Raw genomic sequence first — 24,512 nt, forward strand, 5'->3', positions numbered from 1 at the left:
AATTTCTATTTGAATATTTATTTAGAAACCCATAATGGAAAACAAACTATAGTAATTCAGGAGGTTCTATACTGCAGTAAAACCAAGTGGCAATTCCTGAACTTGGAAATCCTAAGCCTAGCCTTCTAGACTCAAGTCTACTGCTTGCTGATTCATTCTATATGTGGCCCCCTATGTCAAGTGGATAAATTCTAGACAAACTATTAACAACTTATACAAAGAAATAACAATAATTATTCTCTGAATACTCTGAAGTATTATAAGTAAAAATCAAATTAATTCCAAGGTAACATGTCTCCATTATTTACAGCAGACAAATGCTGTCTGATACCTGAATCTTCCCCACTGTTGGTAATCCTGAACACTTTCCCTGTTGAATGAACAATACATTTTATGACATTTTCTGATGATGCTGTCACATTGCAAGGGAAGGACCCTAGAAAGAAAAAGGATGGGGGAAAAAACATTTTCTCAAATAGTTTTTGTGAAATACAGAGAAGAAGTATAATTAGTAAATAGTCAAGGCCCTACAAAAGCTCCCCATTACATAGTAGGATCTTTGGTACTTTTTTCTGATAGCAATCATGTTTGAGTACTGACTAGCTTTAGAACAGAGACCTCTCCTTTTTTAAAGTGTTTTATACACATTAAACATTTGGTAATTATTTATTGAAATCAAAAGCAGCTATTTAGTTTATTTTTACCACCTAACCAAATACACTTAACCTTTTACATGCTAATAGAAAAACAAAGCTTCCATGACTGAGAGTATTTGTGTAATAACACAGCACCTACAGCACATCATTTAAGATGAGAAAAATGATAACAGCCCTCCTGTGAGGATGAAACTCTTACCCAAAAGCACAGTGTTCTCAGCTAGTATTGTGCTGAATCCCAAACCCATTATAGTGATTTCAGTTCCACCATATAAGGAGCCCTTCTGTGGAAACATGTTGGTCACTTGCAAAATATACTGTATAGAAGCATTTAATTTGTCTCTGTAAAAGAAAAATTAATAGATATTTCAACGAGCATTCCATGGGGTCATGTTGTTAAACTCTTCTTAGGACCTGATTCATTTAAGAGGAAGTACTTGAATATTTAATAAAACATTACTTTCTCAAACTAGATAATCTGATAATTATCATGACCTCAATTTGGTTGGATCATATAAATATATAATAGTTGTTTCCCTAAATATGAAAATAACATTTCTGAAAATCCCATGGCAGGAGAATTTGAGATGGAAGAACTTAAAATACTATGGGAAAAATATGGTTATGAGAACTGAGGTCACAAGAAATACAGGAAATCCTTTAAAATATTTTATCTAGTTATTAGAATAAAACATAAAGGCATAAAAAAACCCCAAAACCCCATAAAGGCAGCATTATCTATAAAAAAGAATAGTAATGAAATTCCATACATTTAGTATAAGTAAAATTTTGTGCAATTAATTTGAATTTATCATTCTATATTTGTTGAAAACTTGTCATGTTCTCCCTTCCCACTATTTCAAGTAGAGGGTTTTAAATTTATTTTGCTTCGTTACAATGTATCTGCTAGGAGGCCATCAAAATGTACAGTGCTTTTCTGACCTGACATATAGAGTTGACTTCCACATCCCAGCTCCCACCATAACTCAAATGAGTCTTTGTGTTAATTTTTATCTAACTTCCTCATCATAACTGAATTGGTAGTTTTTGAACCACCACCCAAGTACCCAGTTTTGTATGCTGTCAATTCTGCCCGTTATATCATCACGCCAAAGCACAAGCCAACAGCTCTTCTAGAACCATGTGAGCTCTGCCCTGTGAATCTAAGAGGGGATGTAGTGCTGAAGTTTATGTTTACTGTTGCTCTTCTTTCTTCACCTCCCACAAGACTCTTCTACAATGATCTCTCCTTCTACTCTGACATCAGTTTTACTTGCCTTTTTTTTAATCCCTAAATTCCAGTTTTCTCTTTTTCTAAGTGCTCTAAACCAGTAACTTCCTTATGCCAGAACTAAAATTTTACAGTTGACAAGCGGCTTCAGGGAAGAAAATACTAAACACTTATTTAAAGGAAAGTCAGAGTTGGAGGAGGATTCTCTCCACCCTCTCCTTCACCTGGCAGCTCCCACCCGTTTCTTGGCTTACTTGCCACCTTTTCAGAGAACTCTTTCCAGTCCCCAGTCCCTCAGGAAAAATTAGCTCTATTATATGTTCTTGTAGCACCTGGGGCCTCTTATCCATATCCTTTTTCTCATTTATAATCCAGTTATTGATGTAATCTGTTTGAAATCTGCCTCCCCAACAAAACTGTGCGCACCATTAAGGTGGGGGACACATCCCTCTTATTCCCCACTATAAATCCAGCACTGAGAAAGTGCCTGCCCCCCAGTAACTTCTTGATAAGTATTTCCAGAATGAATGAAAGTCACGTGACATATACATAAACCTAGTTCTGCAGAGAAATCTTACAACCTAATCTGAATGGTATTGGTCTCAAACCTAAGCATCACACTGCATGTTATGAGATATTTTCAGAATCTTTTGCAAAAGGAATTGTAGAAAGGTGAAGAGAGCAACTGAATTATTATAAGGTTAATGACTATTTCTCTTCCTATCTCAATATATTAGCACCATGTGTTCCACAGCTCTGTCAAAGTTTATGGTCATTACCATACCTTGTTGACGCAAAACCCCAGTTTCTGACTTCTACACAGATATCATGTTTTCCAGGAGACAACTTGGGCAAAAGGCATCTAATATCTGTGAAGTTCCAGTGAAGGACCTGGCAGGATTTTCCTCCAACATAGACCTCCATGTTTTGTGTGAGTTCATTTCCAAAGTTATAACCCTTAATTGTTAAATTAACTTCTCCTATTATTTTAAAAGAAAAGTTTTACAAAAAGAGTCAATGTATTATCTAGTGCAAAATTTGAATATTAAGTCAACCAACTCATCTCTTATGTTTCAATGGATTTAGGAAATCCTAACACTTTCAGAGGTAAAAGAAAATCAATGAAAGAGTTGATAGCTGCCACATGGAGATAAAATTCATGTTTAATTGTTTAACAGGGAAAAATATGGCAAAGAACTTTAAAAATTAATATTTTTCTTATTATTGCACATGCTCAAAGTGATATAATAAACAGACCAATTTATGGTTAAAAAAGAAAACCTGTGACAGGTTTTGCTTTAAGAAACACAACTGCAGAGAAACTGCTTCAAAAGCTTTTTTAGAAATGGTATACACATACATATATATCAAATGACTAATCTTATTGAAGAATTTCTTACCCAGTATTGTCCGTACTTTGGGACTAAAATCAGTTATAACTGGAGTCTGTAAACAATTATAGCTATAAGCATTCTTTGCCATGGCTTGAAATCCACTGGTAATAACTGATATATCAACTGTACCCTCAATTCTCTGAAATAAGAGGAAAAAAATAAAACAATTAGAAAATATTAAATGTTGAGATACAGAAATTCAATGGCTAAAAACAAATGGAATTATTCAAAATAAACTTCCAAAGATGTTTTTTTCTCAAAGTCATGAATCAGAGTTAACTATCAGATATTTAGAAAGTTGTGGTGTCAAATGCAGGTTGCATGTTTGAATTCTTTAGATAAAGCTGGTTTTGTGGGTATTTATGATCAATTCAAATGCGTCTATAGTATTGGATTTCCCAGGGTTCTGCAATATAGTTCAGATGTTCTGGACAAGTGAGCCTCTCTCTCTTTTTTAAAAATAAATTTATTTATTTATTTATTTACTTATGGCTGCATTGGGTCTTCCTTGCTGCACACAGGCTTTCTCTAGTTGCAGCAAGGGGGGGCGCTACTCTCTGTTGCGGTGCGCGGGCTTCTCATTGCGGTGGCTTCTCTTGTTGTGGAGCACGGGTTCTAGGAATGTGGGCTTCAGTAGTTGTGGCTTGCAGGCTCTAGAGCACAGGCTCAGTAGTTGTGGCACATGGGCTTAGTTGCTTCGCGGCATGTGGGATCTTCCCGGACCAGGGCTTGAACCCGTGTCCCCTGCATTCGCAGGCGGATTCTTAACCGCTGCACCACCAGGGAAGTCCCTAGACAAGTGATTCTCTAATTAATAAAGCATACGATACTTAAAGTTTTGAGCTTTTTGCTCTTAAAATAGGCTTGAATGTAATTTTTGTTCCTCTTCATGGACAAATGACATTATTATAAACTTTGCTGACATAGTTCCAGAATCCAAGACTAAAACCTAAGAAAAATATTTGGTGCTTTCACCAATACAGCACCTATACAATTCCCAATTAGGAAAAATCGTTTTCCTAGCATCTAGTACTTAGTGCACACTCAGTGTTTAATTGAATGACATAACTTAAACAAAGCTTTAACTTACTATATCTGCCAGATTCTCATCTCCACCATTCAGTCCAACACATGCTCAAGTTCACTTTTCCTACATCAACTACATAATAATTCCCACCCTTAATCTACTACGTTTTTAAATATTAGTGACTGAATTCACTCCTTTTGCACATAGTAAGTAAAACAGAGTCTTGGTTTAAATTTAAACACTATTTTAAAAAATAAAGAACAATGACTGGTTCTGAGATGTAATATTCCATGGGAAACTTTACACTGTGTGTGTTTTGCCAACAAACTGAAACGTTAACATATTTAAAATATATATTCCTTAAAAAAAACCCAAAATGTCTAGAATGGCTTCCCTGAATTTTTTAGACTATTTATTACTGCTATATTTTTTTCATCCTTGGATTTACCTTGTCAACTCCCATTCATCATCCTTCCACCTCTGATAGGACATCAACTTTTCCATGAAACTCTTCCTGACACCCTCTCCCCGCTGTATTTTATCTTCATTTTGTGTCTACTTCTATCATTTCAAATGGAACACACTATTTAACATTGGTTTATATGTATGTCTTCCTTAATGATGTTAAGTATCTAGAATGTGGAAGATAATATTTGGTATTTGGATCTCGGCAAAAAATGTTGAAGAAATAATTGTTAAAGAGCATAACTGAAACTCTGCACTTGCTAGGTAAATAAGGCATTTGTTTAACCCTTTACTGAGATGTTCCTTAATTCATACAATTTCAGACTTAGAAGAAAAATGACTGAAATCAGATGCCTTACTTTTGGTGTTCTGCAGGTTATCTTATCCAAATCCCCTTCAATTACATTGCAGGTTTCATTTCCGACTAACACCTTTGAATTTTCATTAAAGCCAAATCCAGATAGAGTCAGAAGAGTACCACCTTCATAAGTAAAAACACAAAATCAGACAGCAAAAACTCATTTGATTAACTATAACAAAAAGACACTTTGGCAGTCATCTAACATCACTCAAGAATTGTCTAATCATCCAAGAGACAGGTTGGCAAATAGATCAAGGACCAGCCTCAAGATATATAGAATCATCACCACATACCCGAGTCTGAGCTCTGGAGTCTGGAGCCGTAAAGGGGTTGGGCTAAGTGATTTAATGAAATAACACAGATTTGCAACTAACATTTGTTTTTGTGTCTTCATCCTAAAGAGAAATTATGCTATTTCTATTTACTCAACCAGTGGGAAATGACAGTGAATTAAGACGCATACAAAATCCCAAATTTTAATACCTTTAAGTAAAAGAAAAACTAAGAAAAAATCCCAACAAAATAAAAATAACATAAAATATAAAAACAGGGCTTCCCTGGTGGCACAGTGGTTGAGAGTCTGCCTGCCAATGCAGAGGACATGGATTCGTGCCCCGGCCCGGAGCGGCTGGGCCCATGAGCCATGGCCACTGAGCCTGCGCGTCCGGAGCCTGTGCTCCGCAATGGGAGAGGCCACAACAGTGAGAGGCCTACGTACCGCAAAAAAAAAAAAAAAAATATATATATATATAAACAGAACACACCAAAAAGATCAAGGCCAAAGCACAAAATCTACACTTAAGCATGGTCAAACAAACAAACAAGCAAAACGCAAAGGAAATGAAGCAGGACAGGAAAAATGTGTTATTTTCTTTCCATCTTCTGCGTCAGCATCCCTTTCCCTGATTTGTTTCTGGAACTTTTTCTGGGTCTAGTAGCTCCACTGAGACTGTGATTATAAATGGAGCAGCTGGTAAGCAGAATAATAACTAATAAATCTTATCTTGACATAATTAATGAGCTTGTTATAGACAAATGTAATAATTGATGATATTAATTCAATAACCTAAGATGTAAGTAGAAGCAGTCACCCTGACTTGTGCTTCATAAGGAAAGAATTAGTCATCCACTGAGTCGCTGTGCCTTCTAAAAGAGGAGTCTCCTTTGTTCTATATGAGGAAGGTTTGGAGTCCTCTCCCTTCACCCTGTTCTAGAAACAGTTCAATGAAATGATGGAAATGTATGCAATTTTCTTTGTTTGGAACAATTAACTATTACCCGCTAGGCTTCCAGAAGCAGGCCAGATGTGTGAGATCTGACTCTGATAAATGAAGTGTAATTCCTCCTCCTCTGTATTCTGTGCTAGTCCAACATCAGCTATGGACACAGCAACTGGGAAACGTCCAGCACTTCCATTCAGAATCTGGCAGTTGATCTCATTTTCTTGTGATAAAAGAAGAAGAAAATGGTCAAGAAATGCTTTTGTTAGATAAAATTACTGAAATTTTATATTTTCAAATATAAACAGTGGCCTTCATTTTTATACTCCAAGAAATATATCTAAGGAAGACTACTCATATATTAATGGGAGGAAAACCTTTACGAACTACCTCATGTTACGAATCAGACAGGGCTAGAAAAGAGTAAGGTAAAATAATAATGAAAGTGGAGTAAACAATTTGCTCCTGAGTACTACACTGTGGCAAAAAAGTTACTATAAGAAGAATTTTAAATCCTAACCTATAAGATCATTTATATGAATAATTCTAAAAACTTTGGTCTAATATATTGTTTATGTCCCAAACTGAGTAAAATATTAGGTTTGAACAAGAAAACTGATAAAAACTAAGTGAAAAACATTCTTCACTTCATTTAGAACAGCAAATGTGCACTTATAATACAGGTGCAATACTGACTATTAGATCTCAAGAATGCATAGAAGATGTAAATTAAAAACAACTTAGGGCTTCCCTGGTGGCGCAGTGGTTGAGAGTCCGCCTGCTGATGCAGGGGACAAGGGTTCGTGCCCCGGTCCGGGAAGATCCCACATGCCGTGGAGCAGCTGGGCCCGTGAGCCATGCCTGCTGAGCCTGCGCGTCTGGAGCCTCTGCTCCGCAGCGGGAGAGGCCACAACGGTGAGAGGCCCATGTACCGCAAACAAAACAAAACAAAAAACAACTAAAATGATATGGAAGGTGAATTTGCTTATGTAATTCCAACTTATTAAAATTAATAAAAATACCTAGGATTATGAAAGAGAATTTTTAGGGAGACAAATAATTATGGTCCTCATTTTTCCATAAATAGAAAATATGATCTTTAAATTCTACATTAATACATAGAGGACTATGAAGTTTGGACTAGAAGTCCAGGAAGATGGCTATGTCCTCTTGCTATGACTAATGAGGCATTTTCAAAGCATGGGCAGAGGGGACCATGCAATATCAGAGCTGCAATTCATGTATTTTTGTGTCCCAGAGACACACTAAAGAAGGAAAGATTTCATGTAATCACTTTATGAGGAAAAAGAACAAAAATCAACTGTTATGGGATAAAGACACTGTACCACAGTGAAAGAATTAGTCTGTAGTCATAACCAAAGATTAAAAAGGTAAGGTATTTATCCAGAGCAGTTTGCCAATTTCATAACCCCAAAGGTACTCTAGAGGAAAATCAGTATTATAACACTGCTCTTTGATTCTACTTTCTCTTAGAGAAAAACAATTAGACTGAAAAATAATGATTTTAAAAGAATCTACCATTCACAGAAAGAAGAGAGCAACCTGCTGGTCCAACTGAGACCGATACCGTTGAACTAGGAGAAAATCCCGAGCCTGATATGGTTAGAATTGTGCTTTCTTCATAGGACCCTGAAAAGGATAAATTTAAATAACAATATTAAAATGACAAAACATAGAATCTGTTGTTATGAAATCAGGTATTTCTCGAGAAAAGTGAGCCTATCTTCTAAAAGATATAAACAATAAGCCTATAAGCAAGCAGGGAAAAAAGACATTTATTTAGCAATGGTACTTTTTTTCCATTGAATTACTGCACAGTGCTTTGTGTTTTGAATCTGTGTGTTTATAGGGATTAGTGGAAAGAATTATCTGACTAAGTATAGAATGTTGTAAGGAAAGGAAAAATCATTCTTATGACAAAGAAATTAAACAGACATTTCCATATGGTAACTTAGACTAGGACAGAACCGCCATCACAAACTCCTGAGAAAAGAATAAACTGTACAATAAGTGTAGTAGACACTTTCCATTTGAAATAGGATATGATTACTTTATCTGGGATGATACCCATCCTAAAGTGCCTGGGCTATTCCAGGTTTATACTTGCTGGCCCAGCATCCTATACTGAATGTTCTCCATTCACTCTTAAAGGTATCCAGATTTGATCGATAAATGACACGGTCACCCGACTCATATAACATCACACACAACACAGATTATAAATGGATTTAAATAGCTAAGAATGAAAAACAAAACTTCAAAATTTTAGAAGAAACATAACCGAATACCTTAATGACGTTAATGTAGAGATGGATTTCTTAAATAAGATACAAAAAGCCATGGTTATCCATAAAGGAAAAGATATATAAATTAAAATAAATCAGTGATTTAAATGTATCCATGAACAAGATACTAAAAAAAAATCATAAGTGAAATACTGGGAGAATATGTGTGCAAAGGATCAGCAAACATAACATACAATATACAGTGCAAGTTGATAGAAAAATGACAACCTGATAAGTGGATAAAAGATGTTAACAAGCAATTTGCAGAAGAAGAAATAATCTAAATGTCCAAGAAACATACAAGAAGATATTCCTGTGCATTACTAATCAGGGAATAGACAACATTAAAGCAATGATGAGATAACTTCTTACACTCATCAGATTGACCAAAATTAGAAACTCATCATATGAAGTGTTGGCAAAGATGTGGGGAATATGGTGCTCTCATACCCACTGGAGGTACAGCCACTTTGGGGAGCAATTTGGTCACCTAATGAACTGAATACACATATACCCATTAATCCACATGTAGGTATAAACCCTAAAGAAGCTCTACCATGTATGTTATAGTAGATTTGTACAAGAAAGCTCAATAGAGTCATGTGTAAAAACAAAAAACTTGTAAATGATGTAAATGTCCATCAACAGAAGAACAAATAAATTGGTGTATCCATGAAGTATTTTAGTGATGAATTAGATATACATAAAACCATATAAATATTTCTCAAAATGAATGCTGAATGACAAAAGGTGCAAATGATATTTGCAATGTAATAGCTCATTGGTAAACTTAAAAAACTGGCAAAATTACCATATGTGTGTTATACACAAAAGGTATTTAAAATGGCATGGGGCCTCCCTGGTGGCACAGTGGTTGAGAGTCCGCCTGCCGATGCAGGGGACACGGGTTCATGCCCCGGTCCGGGAAGATCCCACATGCCATGGAGCGGCTGGGCCTGTGAGCCATGGCCGCTGAGCCTGCGCGTCCGGAGCCTGTGCTCCGCAACAGGAGAGGCCACAACAGCGAGAGGCCCGCGTACCGCAAAAAAAAAAAAAAAAAAAATCAAACAAATAAAATGGCATGGAAGAATACACACAAAATTAATTACTGTGATTGCCTCTGGGGAAGTTCGTAGGGGACTAACACTGAGCATGGTGCTTAGAGAGAACTATAATTATAAAAAAGTCTGAAGAATATATTCTTTCAACACTAAGTTGTGCTATTTTAAAGATTTCAATGGGTTTTTTCTTTTCGTTTGATTTATAATTAGCAGGTGAATTTTCATACTAGTCAACAAGACTAAATATATGATTATAGTATCTGAGCTTACCTTTCTGACTGAAAAAAAGCCACCCCTTACAATCCTTGGTCATGCTGTTTATTTCAATCCTTGGGAGTTCAGACATAATATAATCTGTTTTTTTTTTAAAGCAATCACATACTAGGAAGGTATTTTACAATGTGTCCCCCTAGGCTGAGTTCTTGTCAATAATTTTTCTATCTCTTATTCTCAAATCTAGGACCTAATTATTTTCTTTTACTAAACAGCAGCTCTCTTGTTACTGGCATTTTAGTACTATATCTCCTAGAAGTTGGTGAAACTGGAGAAGCAGAATACTAGTGAGTCCAACTTCAACAGTGATATTTTTTGCAAAGATAATTAATGATCTTTCCATAGCTTTCTGATCTGATAGATTTTTTTCACTATGTAGAAATGTCTGCTTGCCTTAGTTAGAATATAAAAAAATCATTATCAGAGTTTACATTTTTGCTAATTGTCTTCCACCCCATACTCTAAGTTTGAAAGCAAGAGATTACCTTGGGAAGGACTTATGGCCCAGACTTGAGGAGTAGTTGTGGGATCCCATGTAAACCCACAGTCACCTGAACATTTAGCTGGGATTTCATTAACATAGACTTCAACCTTCAAATAAAGAAACACAGAGGTAACAAGGGTAGCATGCTTAAATAGACTATGCATAGGATTTAGAAAAAGTAATGGAAATTTGCTTGTTTGCTGGTTTGTTGGTTTCCAAAAATTAGTCTATTCTATTTATACTTTTTCTGTTTTGACACTTCATTGATTCATTCAGCGAATGTGTCCATTATACATCAGGCACAGTTGTAAACGTATCAAGCACATTTAACAAAACAGATGACATCCCTGCTGTTACTGAACGTATAGTCTAGTGGAGGTAGGACAGAGAGCCTTGCATAAGCCTATAAACTTACCAAAAAAAGAAAATGCACATTATGCCCTGGGGGTGATAAGTGCTATGAAGAAAAATAAAGGTTGCTCTTGGGAAAGTCACCTAAACTCCATACAATTTAATTTCCTCATCAGTAAGTGGTAACATTAATAATTACTTTACAGAGTTACTATAAAGATTAAATGAAAGAATATATTTTCAAATACTAACAGTAGAGCTTAAAATCTTTTATCATAAGGAAGATAATTTTCCCCAAAGTCACAAAATAATATCATTGAGTTGATCATCTGTTAACAAATAGTCACATGAAAAATAAAGATGTCATCTCTTCTGTTTTACCAGGTCTTCAATGTATTACAAAATAGTTATACATTTAAAATTACATCAGGAGGAAACTTTCAAAAATACCTGTGGCTGTTTGCTGGGTGTACGAAGCAGGTCTCCCAGTATGCGCTGTCTGAATAAGCCACCTTCCTTTATCCTTGTAACCATCACGTTAGCCTTTTCTCCAAAAATGTTGGAATCATTGATCTATTTTTAGACGAGATTATTTTACTAGAAAGGTTATAATAAATATGATCACAGTAGTTTTTCTTTTTAAGTTTAAGCATGGTTAAAAGTGAAAAGCCAAAGGATGAAAAAAATTCAAAGCCATTTAATCACACTTTTGAAAAAGAAGCCTCTTCAAAAATGATCATAATCTACCCAAGAAAAGAACTCATAACATCATTACAGTATCATATATTGCGTCAATTACAACTTGAATTAAATGACTAAAATTAACTTGAATATTTAGGATAAAACATGTCTAAGGAACATGAATTTACTTATTTTGATTTTTTCAAAATATTCTATGCTCTTTCTGAATATGACCATTTTGATAAATGATTCTTAAATAATTGAAAAATGTAGTCCTCTTTCCACCCGAGAGTCAACTTTTCCCCTTTAGCATTTTTGGCCTCTACCAAAACTACTCTTGGTTTTTCATCCACTCATGGAGTTATATTTTCTGTCAATGGTAAAAATGAAACCAAATCAGATCAATACGTATAATTTGGTCATTCCAAAATCGTGCTGCCAATATGGCAGCCTTCAGATGCATACAGGGTCTAGCAAAGAGACAGGAGTCTCCATGCTGGGCCTGTGGGAGCCAAAGTGACCAGGAGCAGAAATGATGAATAAAGCAGAGGAGACTGGTCAGGAAAGAGTGAAGGGAGTAGGTGTGCAGGCACCAGCAGAGGACCAAGAGGAGATCAGTCACTAGAGCTGTCTCAGTTGCAGAATTTTCTTATTCTAGTTTCTGGCCATATGTTTCCTTAAAATAACCCACATATCTTTATGACATCCATACAATCTATGTATGGTACGTTATAGTCTATGATTATTGTTTATATACCTTTTTTTGAATCTCCTGTCCCCCAGCACCTCTGTTTTATCCAAAATGGTTTTATAAGTAGAGTTCTGTATTTATTTCCACCGTTTGTATCATTTTAACAACCATTTTTCTATTGATGGGAATTTCGGTTTCTAGGTTTTTTTTACTATTACAAATAATGCTGCAGTGACTAACTTTTTGCCTATTTCATTTCATATTTGTATTATTATTTCAGTAGAAGAGAGTAACACAGCTGAGACTGCTGAATCATAAGGTATCTATATTCAGATACAATTAAATTATCCTTCCAAAAGCTCGTACTAATTTACTGTCTCACCAAGAGTGCACGAGGATGAGAGTGCATCTCACACTCTCACCATCACTACAAAGCAACGTATTTTTGATGTTTGATATCTGAGCCCCCAGTCTCTTCTAGACCCTTCTCTGTCACATATTCTGAGCCTGACTTCCCTCCCTGCCCCCAACCACACTCTAAGCAAAAGTAATTAGATGAGCTCTTAAGGTGTGGCTCTGTTATGAACTTGAAAAGGTCATCTTTGAAACCAGAAAAGAATCCAAGGTCCTAGAACACAGCTCTAGTGCACAGTGGTAGAATTAAAGGACAGCGACGCTGGTTATGCTTGGCTCCTCTTACGTATACCCAGATTTAGTTCTGAGACTGCCCCTGCCTGTGCCCCTCCTGCCCCTGTCAAAGGTCTTCTAACCGGCATATTCTCCCATAGGGGATCAGGAATAAAGCACTAACAGCTATTCTCCATGAAAGAGAATGCCTGGTCAACTTAATTTACAACAATCTTCTGTTTCCTTTTATTACTGTTTAGGCTATAGCTTGCAGTTTTAAAATACACACAGTCTCCATTTCTTTTTGGAATGAGGCAGGGTGCAAATAAGCAACGAACATATAGAAGAAAACAGAAACCAGGTGAAGTAAGGGAACCTGCAGCAGATTCTGCTTTCCACATGTGCTTCTCCACTTGACGTGCCATGAGTATCCAGCACAGCTTCCCTCTCGTGTAACTGAGACTTGTCCCACTTCTTCTAGACTCTGGAGAGCAAACTGCAAATCTGCAGCTGATGCAGCAGCGGGAATACCTGTACTCGCAGAAGGATGGCAAACAGCGGGAGTCAAAAATTCACAAACCTATGGCCACCCTTAACATATATGAGATGTGTTTTATCACTTGTAAACCAACTGTCCTCCTCCAAATACAGAAAAAATGAAATCTGCATATTACTTAGGCAATACATTTATATATTTCTGAGAAACAAAAATTACATGAGTAACGTACCGCAGACATTGAGCCTTGGCTCAAATATTTAAAAAAAAAAAATCAGTTAACTTTATAGATAACCAGTAAGCTATGGATGTAAAAGAGAAACAAACTTTTGGGAATTTAACCTGGTATATCTGGTGAGGTGATGAAGAAAATGTGAAAATGTGATTTTTCTGAACAATTTAGTTTTACATTACTGACATAATCTCAGCTCTATAAATTACATAGAGAAATAATATTAAAAAGAAATACACCAAAATGTTTATGATGGTTGTCTAGATCAGTACAGTCCAACTGATACATAGACCAAAGTTATGAACTTTTTCCATATACCTTTGAGAATATGTCCGTAAGCGTGAATGTCAAAGCTGCCACTTAGCGGTGGAGATGCTGCTTGAACTCTTTGAATATGAATCTTTGACTCCCCCGGCCAATTATTTCCTCTGTAAACAGACTCATTCTCTGTCTCGTTTGTGATCGTCTAGTTTCCAAAATAAATATTGATAAAATGATTAAACATAACAATGGCTACCAGATTTCTATTTCACCGGCATACAATCCTGTGACATGACATAAATGAGCCTCAGGTATTCAGGACTCCTCAGAACGTTAAGGAGAGTCACATAAATCAACACAGGCTATACCTATATAGCTGCGATAATGAGGCCCAAGTCAACTCAGTCATCTGTGCAGCAATCACAGTAATACCACAGTAATACCTCATTAATTCAGAGTGCACCTACCATCGCTCAAGGAGCAAATATTTATTGAGCAGGCATTCTGTTCAAGGTACAATGCTAATCACAATGGGAAGGCAAAGAAACATGAGATACGGTCTTGGCTATCAAAAAATTAAACACCTTTTTGGAGAAATAACATATGGAAGCTTGAAAACCTAACTAACAATAAAAGGAAGTATATGATCAATACAGTGACTGATCCAGACTCAGGAAATACCTGTCTAATGTTGAGTGTCAGTCAACTGACAGAAGAAACATGTGCAATAAAAATTCATAGATTGTAACTCTAAGAGTGAAGATGATATTCTCCTGCTTCTGATCTCTGCTAATTTTGTGGAATTTAAAATTATAAGCTCTGGGGGACTTCCCTGGTGGTCCAGCAGTTAAGACTCTGTGCTCTCAATGCAGGGGGCCTGGGTTCGATCCCTAGTCAGGAGACTAGATACCACATGCCCAATGAAAGATCCTGCACACGGCAACGAAGATCCCATGTGCAGCAACTAAACCGGGTGCAGCAAATAAGTAAATATTTTTTAAAAATAAATAAAATAAAATAAAATTATAAGCTCTATTGCCCACATAAAGGAGTGAACGTAAGTGCCAAAAGACATATGCAAGAATGTTCAGAGCAGCTTTATTTATAATAACCCCAAACTGGAAATAGTGCAAAAGCCCATCAGTAGAAAGGATAAATGGTTGTATATTAATACCAAGGAATATTGTATAGCAATGAAAAAGAATGAACTATAGCTAGCTATACGCAACAGCATGAATCTCACATTATCAAATAAAAGGAGATGCAAAAGAGTATACACTGTATTATTCATTGATATGAAGAGTAAAAACAGGGACTTCCCTGGTGGTCCAGTGGTAAAGAATCTGCCTTCCAGTGCAGGGGACGCGGGTTCCATCCCAGTCGGGGAACTAGGATCTCACATGACACGGGGCAACTAAGCCCACACGCCACAACTATTGAGCTTGTGTGCTTCAAAGAGAAAGCCCACGAGCCACCAACTACAGAGCTCACGTGCCCTAGAGCCCTCGCGCCACAACTAGAGAGAAATACGCATGCCACAACTAGAGAGAAATCCGCACACTGAAACCAGAGAGAAGCCTGAGTGCCACAATGAAGAGACCTTGTGCTGTAACAAAAGATCCTGCTTGCCTCAACAAAGATCTGGCGTGCTGCAATTAAGACCCAATGCAGCCAAAAAAATAAGGGAAATAAATAAATAAATGAATATTTTACTATTTAATAGTTTTTAATATTTATTTTTTTAAAAAGAGTAAAACCAAGCAAAACTAATTAATGGTAGTAGAAGTCAAAATAGTGGTTATCTAAGGGTGTAGGGTAAGTAATCTCATGACAAAGAAAAGGCATAAAGAAAGCTTTGGGGGGGTCTAATGATTTTCTTTATCTTGATCTGGGTAGTGATTACATGAGTGCATTTACTTTGTAAAAATTCATGGACTTCAGCAAGATTGCAAGATACCAGATCAATACACAAAAACCAATCACATTTTTATGTATAAATAACAAGCATGCGGAAACTGAAATTAATACAAGACCCATTACAATGGCTTCAAAGAAAATGAAATACTTACATACAAATCTAACAAAATGTACTGAATCTGACCTGAAATTGCAAAATGCAAGATGTGATCAAAGAAGACCAAAATACGTTGGACAAAAAAAAAGCAAAGAAGACCTAAATAAGTGGAGAGACATACTGTGTACATAGATTGGAAGACTCAACATGGTAAAGGTGTCAATTCTCTCTATAGGTTTACATGCAATCTATAGGTTTAAATGCAATTCTTACCAAATTGCCAGCAAGATTTTTGTAGACATAAACAAGCCTATTTCAAAATTTATATGGAAAGACACAGGACCTAGAATAGCTAAAACAATTTTTCACAGGAAGAGTAAAGTGAGAGGAATCACTCTTCCCAATGTTAAGGCTCACTACATAGCTACAGTGATCAGAAGGGTGTGGTATCAGTGGAAGGATGGACATATAGAGCAATGGGACAGAATAGAGAATCCAGAAATATATCCACACAAATATGCCCAACTGACTTTTGATAAAGGTACAAAGGTAATTCAACAGAGGAAGGATAGCTGTTTCAATAAATGGTGCCAGAGCAACTGGAGGGACAGGCAAACAAATGAACCTGGACCTAAAACTTCACATCTCATACAAAAGTTAACTCAGAATGGATCATGGCCTTAAATGTAAAACTATAAAACTTTCAGGACAAAAACAGAAAAATATTCAGGATTTAGGGATAAGAGTAGAGTTCTTTGACTTGAAACCAAAAGCACCATTCATAAAAGGAAAAACTTGATAAACTGGATCTCATTAAGAGTGTTGTTCTATGAAAGACCTTATGAAGATGATGAAAAGGCAAGGTACAGACTGGGAGAAAATATATGCAAACCACATACCTGACAAAGGACTTATATCTAGGATATATAAAGACCTTTAAAAACTCAATAATAGGAAAATAGTCCAATTAGAAAATGGGCAAAAGGCAGGAACAGATATCACAGAAGAGGATATATGGGTGTTCAACATTATTAGCCATTAGGAAATGCAAATTAACACCAAAATCAGCTAACAGTATATACCCCATCAGAATGGCTAGAATAAAAAATAGTGATAATGCCAAATGCTGGCGAATTTGTGCAGACACTGGGTCACTTATACATTGCTGGTGGGAATGTAAAATGGTGCAGCCACTTTGGTAAAGAGTACGATAGTTTCTTACAAAACTGTACATGTGCTTACCATATGAACCCATAATTACACTGATGGGCAATTAACCCAGAAAATGAAAACTTACATCACATGGAAACCTACAGATAAATGTTCATGGCAGCTTTATTCATAACACCCAAAACCTGGGAACAACTCAGATGTCCTTCAAGGGGTAAGTGGTTAATAGACTATGGTGCATCCATCCCATTAAATGTTACTCAGTAACAAAAATGAACAAACTATTGATACATACAACAACTTGGAGGGGTCTCAAGGGAATTATGCTGAGTGAAAAAAGCCAATCTCAAAAGGCTAAATACTAGTATGATTATATAAAGTCTGATTCCTTTTCCACAACATTGTTAAATGCCAAAATTATAGAGACATTAGTGGTTGCCAGACATAGGACTGTGCTGAAGGGAGGGAGGTGGGTGTGGCTACATAAAAGGGTATCATGAGGGATCCTTGTGATGGAACTGTTCTGTGGTGGTCAGCTGAATCTACACATGCAATAAAGATTGTACAGAACTACACATACACAGGCACACACAAATGAAAGCATGTAGAACTGGTAACTGAGTAAGTTTGGTAAATTGCATCAATGTCAATTTTCTGGCTGTGCTATTTATGCTATAGTTATAAATGTTACCATTGGGGGATAATGGGTGAAGGGTATGGAAATATTTATGTATTATTTCTTACAACTGCACATAAATCTACAATTATCTCAAAGTTACAGTTTTTAAAACAATTCATTAATCTGGACATTTAACATATGTGCACATACGTTATTACATTTTGTTATTACATTTTGTTAGAGAGCTAAGAGACTGAAAAACATTTACAAGACATTTATCTTGAATATACTAAGACTAAAACATTGGGCCTGGATAGGGTAAAAGCAATTTTCGTGGAACACTTATAGTTTTTCAGTCTTTTTAATCATAAAACTGTTAACACAAAGTTCTCTGTGAGACTCAAATTATAATATTTAATTATTATTTAACCTTTAATCTTGAACTTATTATACTTGGTTTTGGTTTGTTGTAGGAAATTATATTAACTAATTGTATATTTTTGTAAAAAATTAAATGTAAGAATACTCCTCATAATTGTAACATTTAATACAGATCTTATACCCAAACAGTACAAAATACTGTCCAGATCCTTTTGGAATTATGGAAAACCATCTCTTTCCCCTTGTATCAATTTTGATACAAATAAAAAATAAATGGTGTTTATAACAGAAACAATTTTAAAACATATGTGGAATCTCAAATTTTCTTTCAATAATCTCTGTTCAAAGATCTTTATTGGGAGAGCCCACAAATTTTTCTTTTACCTCAACAGAGAAAACTCTACTTAAATCTGACTAGCTGATTCTTAAGGCTATTTCCTCCTGCTTTTCTCCCCATCAATATATTTCGTTAAAAAATTTTTAATGTTTAAAGTGAATTTTCATGCTCAAGTTCAACAAGCCTCTAAATCTTCATTTCATCCTTAGAATAACTGTCTTGTTCTATTAAAAGATGTCTAATCCGTGTGTCAGTTCTTCATTAAAAAAAAATGTTTTAAGTTTACTAGGTCAAGGCTAATGTTTCATAAGTTGAAAACAGCTACTCATAAAATTCTAAGCTTACCTGCCCAAAGCTCACAGCCATCATGGGTATATTATAACTGCAATTACATGATGTCATGGTGACAGAATATTGGTTGGTCATACTTGATCCATTAATTTTGGTCTGATTCACCTGAAAGTGCTTTAAAAATATTCCTTTATTTGCTAATGCTGGAAGTCTTCTCTTTGGCATTTCTAAAGAACATAAATAAACAAAGTAAATGGAAGATAAAATTGCATAGCTTGTGCTGCTAAAAAGAAAAGCATCAAATAATATCCATGTGTCATGGAATAAGCTGTTTAAAAATCAAATTTTAGAAAGAAGACCTTAAGGAGTTTGTGAAGCTTGGCAAACCTTCAATTCTAGAATATAAAGCTTTAAAGTCTTTAGATATATGAGCCTCATTGGGTAAAACAAAATACTGAAAAGCCACCAAGCTCTGGGTTCTATGCAGCCTTCTGTGGGCCAGTTAGTTTTGCTCTGTTGTAGGTCCCTGAACGTGGTGCTCACTAGGATGTGTGTTCCATGAGGTTAGGACCAGGACTGCCTGGTCCTCTGTTCTTTCTTTGGTACTAGACACATTGCCTGCCACACGGTAGGTGCTAAATGACTGTTGCTTAAGGAACTACAACCTTTATCTCAGCACAGATCAGCTGTCTTATGTGCTCCATCAATCACAATGTAGGTCTGGTGATAGTGGATTCAAAAAGAGCGACTCAGAGTACAGTAACATTTAGTTTTTAGCCAGTTGAATCATGACCTTGCACTTGAAAACTGTTCCAGAGGAAAGGATTCCAAAACTCCTCTGAAATATGGTAATAGTCACTTATTAAGGTGACTGTTTGGAGTTAGGCTGATTTTTAAAAAGACTGCAGTTTAATTTTTATTATTTTATTAGCATATCTCACATATATGAGTCTATTAACATAACTAGAAAAAACACTAAAACTCTGAGAAATAAAGTTTTCATTTACAGTTTTACTAATTATCACAATAAAGTCCATGGAAAGTTTCAGCTCATTCTTACTAGACAGACGTCAATGTCAACAGTTGCCTTTCAGGAACAGATCTCTATCTTGGTAGTTGATTTCTCAAAAATCAAACAAGGCAAAATTAGAATGTTTGCCACAGTTTACCTGTAAACAGAATCCAGGACTATAAAACTAATTCCTGCTTTAATGACAAAGTTTACATTAAGGATGCATTTATCTTTAGAATAATCACCTGGTCCTATTCACTAAAAAAATATATGATTTAAACCATAGTATTATTGAGATGAAAGAATAACAATATTTAGAGATTAATGTTTCTATCTAACCTACAGAATATAAATAACATCCACAATAAGATTTTAGTACAAAGTAGGTTTAGAAGGTTTAGGTTTTAGATATGAAATGATACAATATACCATCCAATGCTGCAATTGTAGATGTCTGTCCAATGTATACGATATCCACATAGAAAGACTGTGATTCTGATGCTTTCTGCAAACTAATCCTCTGAAGAGAAAAACTGGTCCCAGTGTATTTGGTTTGTATGAGATCCAGAAGGTCTATACAGGTGTAGGTCCAGCTGAAATATGGTTGTTTAATTAGGTGTATAGATCAGTTATAATGTTCAATGTAAACAAATACATTATAAAAAGCATTAAAATCTTGAACAGTAAAAGTTTTTCTTTTTCCACAAGAAGACCATAAGCAAGCTTTATTAGCACAAAAAAACAGCCACAAGGGACAGCAAGCAGAAACTTTACATTGGCAGTGAAAGATTTAATGTTGTATCCAAAAGATAGGTTTTCTTTTATTTGTAACCTTGGCAGTAGACATAGGCATGTAAAATAACATTCTGCAGTGACAGGTAAGTAAGCTAAGGAGCATGCACCTTGGTGGAAAGCATACAGAAACAAGACACAAGAATGAAGCAAACCATTTTAGTGGTGCCAGGGACAGAGCAGCAATTTCAATCCAATACTAAGAAGCAAAACTGGAGCTTGATAATACTTCTGGAAGAGCTCAGTGGAGTTGCATTGTCCCCTATAACTAAGGGACAAAAGGTGCTAAGTTATTTATAGATTCAAATGGTTGCAGAGTGCCTTCTAAACGTATAATTTAGATTCAGAGCTTCCATTAAATATTAACTGCATTGGAATCTCATAAATTACATAAGCAATTTCGTTACAGGAGTTTGCAGTAAAGAGATAAATACTGCCATTCAAATAACTAAATACAGTTCAACAATAATCTTTGCATCAGCTACCACTGTACTGATTAACTGACTAGTTTGGGAACCTTCTATTCTCATTTTGAAACTTCATGGTTTACAAACTCATCATGGGATCCACCTCTAGTGCATCAAAGCTTAGACTGACATCATTTTAGAAAATTATATGCATAACTACATTAAGTTAAAGTGCTCCTTAAATTAAAAAAAGTATTTTGGGCCTCTAAGTAGACTTCTACTACTAATTATATGATTCCCAAGTTCTAAAAACAACTTAGAAAAAATGGTACACTGAGCAGGGCCCTTTATATAAGAGAAATGGAGACTACAAATGATATCAAAACTTAAACAGCACATGGTGCTTTTGTGGCTAGATAATTCCATTTTCCAAAGGAAAACCAGATTTTACTTCTGGGATTTTGAAGCTTGATTTACAAATACAAACATCACTGGTTCTGGAGGGTTATAGAACAATGCTTTTTGACACTAACAATGTACTGAAAATAAACTAATGCTAACACACCTAGTTGATCTAAGTAGACTGTCTGACCTACATAAAAGCAGGTCTAGAAATACCAGCTAGGAGAGTTTACATTGCCTTGATTGGTAATAGTTTTTAATCAGAGAACCAACCTCTTTTAAAACTCATGATATTCTTGTTGAAAGATCTTGTAGCATTTAGGGTAAAGGAAGCCCATTAGCTCCATCAAATGTAGGGCATCTTCAAAATACGGCACAGCAGAAAAACTGCAGGCTAAAGGAAGGACCTACTTAGTGATATGGTTAAGTGATGGTTTGACTAACATGGAAGAATTGAGATCTGTAAAATCTTCCAAAATCCTGTTGCAATAGAAGAGTGAAATGCATACAGGTGGTGGTGATCAAAATTAAAATTGTGATTCCATTGTTCAATTTGGGCACGTAGGGATGTCCCTTCAAGAAGGACTTTCACTTCATAATGATCCATCATGGGATTACCCGATTTGAATCAAACTGGGTATGAGGCAGTGGGATATGTTCATTCTGTGCATAGACTTTCCATGCTCCTTGCCTATTAACATGGAGAGGACTGTCTTAACCCCTGGCATTGTTTCTTCCTATGTGATGGCCAACAGAGAGTAGTTGTGGCCTCTTCTGAGTCAACAATTACCCTAGGGAATTGCAGAATTGTTCCCACTCACTTCACTCATTCCAGGAGCTAACTTCGATCCCATTTTATATATTGGATTAAACTGTGCAATAGCCTCAAAAGATCTATTTATGCATGGGGAGGGGGAATCAACACTTTCTTCAATACTCCTCTGTCTCTTTCTGTCTCTGTCTCTGCTTCTCTCTCTGCCTATCTTCCTCTTCATCTTCTGTGGAAAACAAAGACGGATCAAATGTATAAAACATGCCAAAAGTGCAAACACAGGAGCCATACACTGTTTAATCAGATGCCACTGGAGGATGAAATCTGAACTGCCAGGAAAAGGACATTTTTTTAAAGCATTAATTCAGGAAGATTACTTTTCTTTCATTGGCGGTGGGTGGGGAATCGGTTTTGACTTCTTAAGTTTTTGTTAGAAAACAAAACCCAAGAGTGTCCTGCAACTTTCTCAGGGAGCAGCTTCTTATAGCTCGTGCCAACACTGTCCACTTCATACACAGAGCTCACTCAGCTCTCTGTCCTTTGAAGTCCACTCCAAGTTTACCAAACTTCAGTATCTGATGAACTTTCTGTCTCTGTATGTAAAAAAATTTTCTTTCTTTACATCCTATGGAAGCATGTCTAGATTTTATTCATGGGGTAAAACACAAATAAGTATCTTTTAATGCTTATTCCAACAATCTAAGGAATATTCAGTGGGAGAATTTTCATGTGTCCTGAAGAATTCTTGGAAAGACTCTTCTTAAATATATTCTCTTTGACAAACATCTCTTGGGTATCTACATTTTAACTATGGCTACCTACCTCATGGTTAGAGATTCTACACCTATATTTAAAATCGGTTCCCAGTTGCCCTCACTTTATCAATTGATCAGAAAATCTGAAGGGCATTAGGGCCACATGTTCAGGAGATGATGCCAGAGGGGTATGCATCAAATACAATATTTTATTTTGAAAGCTGAAGACTATAACTTCCCTTCTTCCCTTAACAAAAGGTCATTCCACTTCTTCAGGGAGAAAGCCATAAGCACTGGCAAAACTTCTTTAAAAATTTCAGGTTAAAAAGCTGGGCTGGGGGCACAGGAAGGGGATGTATCTAAGGATATCCATGTCCAGGTCCCACAGTTCCAACAGGCTCTGTGTGCTCCCACCCACCTGTCTGTTCCATCGCCTGTCACCGCTTCTGTCACTGACCCAGTGGGCACGTCTTGTTTTCTCCTGATGGAATTCAGGGACCTAGCTCCGAGAGAGCATCTACAGGCCCCAACTCTGGTTGTCTCCCCACTTTACCCCTTTCCCCCAACTCATGAGGGATCCATCTGAAAAGTTTTTTAAACCATTAACAAATAAGATTCCCATTATAGTCCAACATATTTCTATGAGTTTTGGAGTATACACATTTCTAAAGGTATGGAATGAAAGCTGGTCCCTGCATTTTGAAAATGGTGTTGGGATGATCAAGAAAGCAGGAAGCTTGAAACTGCAGAGTTGGAAGTAGTTTCTTCATCCAGAAGTGAACTCCCCCATCAACACCACCTTTTCAGGAATTCCCTGGTGGTCTAGTGGTTAGGACTCGTACTTCCACTGCAGAGAGCACGGGTTCGATCCCAGGTTGGGGAACTAAGATTCCACAAGCTGTGCAGTGCAGCCAGAAAAGAAAAAAACTGCCTTTTCTTTCCATCTAGTTATTCTAATCTCCCTCATCATCTTACCTGTTATTTCTTGTCTTTGTTTTATTTTGTTTATGGGTATCATTTGGTTCTATTTCTAACTTTGGATCATTTTCTCTTCCCTTCTGTCTGAACAGTTAAGCCGAGGCACTGACTGCCTCACACTTGCTCCATACACGGCAGTTCTGAGTGTTCATAATCCCACTCCTATGATGAGAATAGAAAAGTCCTCTCTATATATTACAGAATGGCAGCAACTTAAATGATATGTATTAAAGTACAATGAAAACTATATAGATTGATACAGGATACAGAAGATTTTTTATGTAGCTATGACAGAAAAAAACACAAAAGAAACGTATTAGAAATATTTTTGAAGACATGGAAATCATACCATGGGTATTTTATGACATAAACTTTACATGAAAAAAAACCTTCTAAAATTGTGGAGAGGAAATGTTCTACATCTTTACTGGGGTAATGATTACATAACTGTATACATTTGTCATGCTTACTGAATTATGAACTTAGAGTAAATTATGACATTATGTAAATTGCACTTCAATAAGCATGACTTTAAAATTTATGAGGAATACTTTTTTTTTTTGCGGTACGCAGGCCTCTCACTGTTGTGGCCTCTTCCATTGCGGAGCACAGGCTCCGGATGCGCAGGCTCAGCGGCCATGGCTCACGGGCCCAGCCACTCCGCGGCATGTGGGATCTTCCCGGACCGGGGCACGACCCCGTGTCCCCTGCATCGGCAGGCGGACTCTCAACCACTGCGTCACCAGGGAAGCCCGAGGAATACTT

General features: G+C 36.3%; 1 protein-coding gene and 1 pseudogene across 1 annotated transcript in view; both read right to left on the bottom strand.

The window, feature by feature from the left end:
- PKHD1L1 (PKHD1 like 1) overlaps nt 1–24,512 on the bottom strand; it is a 156,210-nt gene that overhangs the window by 87,265 nt on the left and 44,433 nt on the right. Inside the window, 13 exon segments of the mRNA XM_089898812.1 lie at nt 332–436; nt 856–998; nt 2,672–2,867; nt 3,288–3,420; nt 5,133–5,254; nt 6,413–6,577; nt 7,894–8,004; nt 10,480–10,585; nt 11,280–11,402; nt 13,205–13,359; nt 13,875–14,022; nt 18,684–18,856; nt 20,071–20,234. Of these exon segments, the coding sequence (XP_089754938.1) occupies nt 332–436; nt 856–998; nt 2,672–2,867; nt 3,288–3,420; nt 5,133–5,254; nt 6,413–6,577; nt 7,894–8,004; nt 10,480–10,585; nt 11,280–11,402; nt 13,205–13,359; nt 13,875–14,022; nt 18,684–18,856; nt 20,071–20,234 (1,844 nt within the window).
- On the bottom strand, nt 21,575–23,200 carry LOC149746924 (suppressor of cytokine signaling 5-like; annotated as a pseudogene).

The sequence above is a fragment of the Delphinapterus leucas genome, chromosome 17 (genome assembly GCF_059928025.1).
Source record: "Delphinapterus leucas isolate spDelLeu-1000000601 "Yukka" chromosome 17, BTC_Dleu_Yukka2, whole genome shotgun sequence".
NCBI classification, from domain to species: domain Eukaryota; kingdom Metazoa; phylum Chordata; class Mammalia; order Artiodactyla; family Monodontidae; genus Delphinapterus; species Delphinapterus leucas.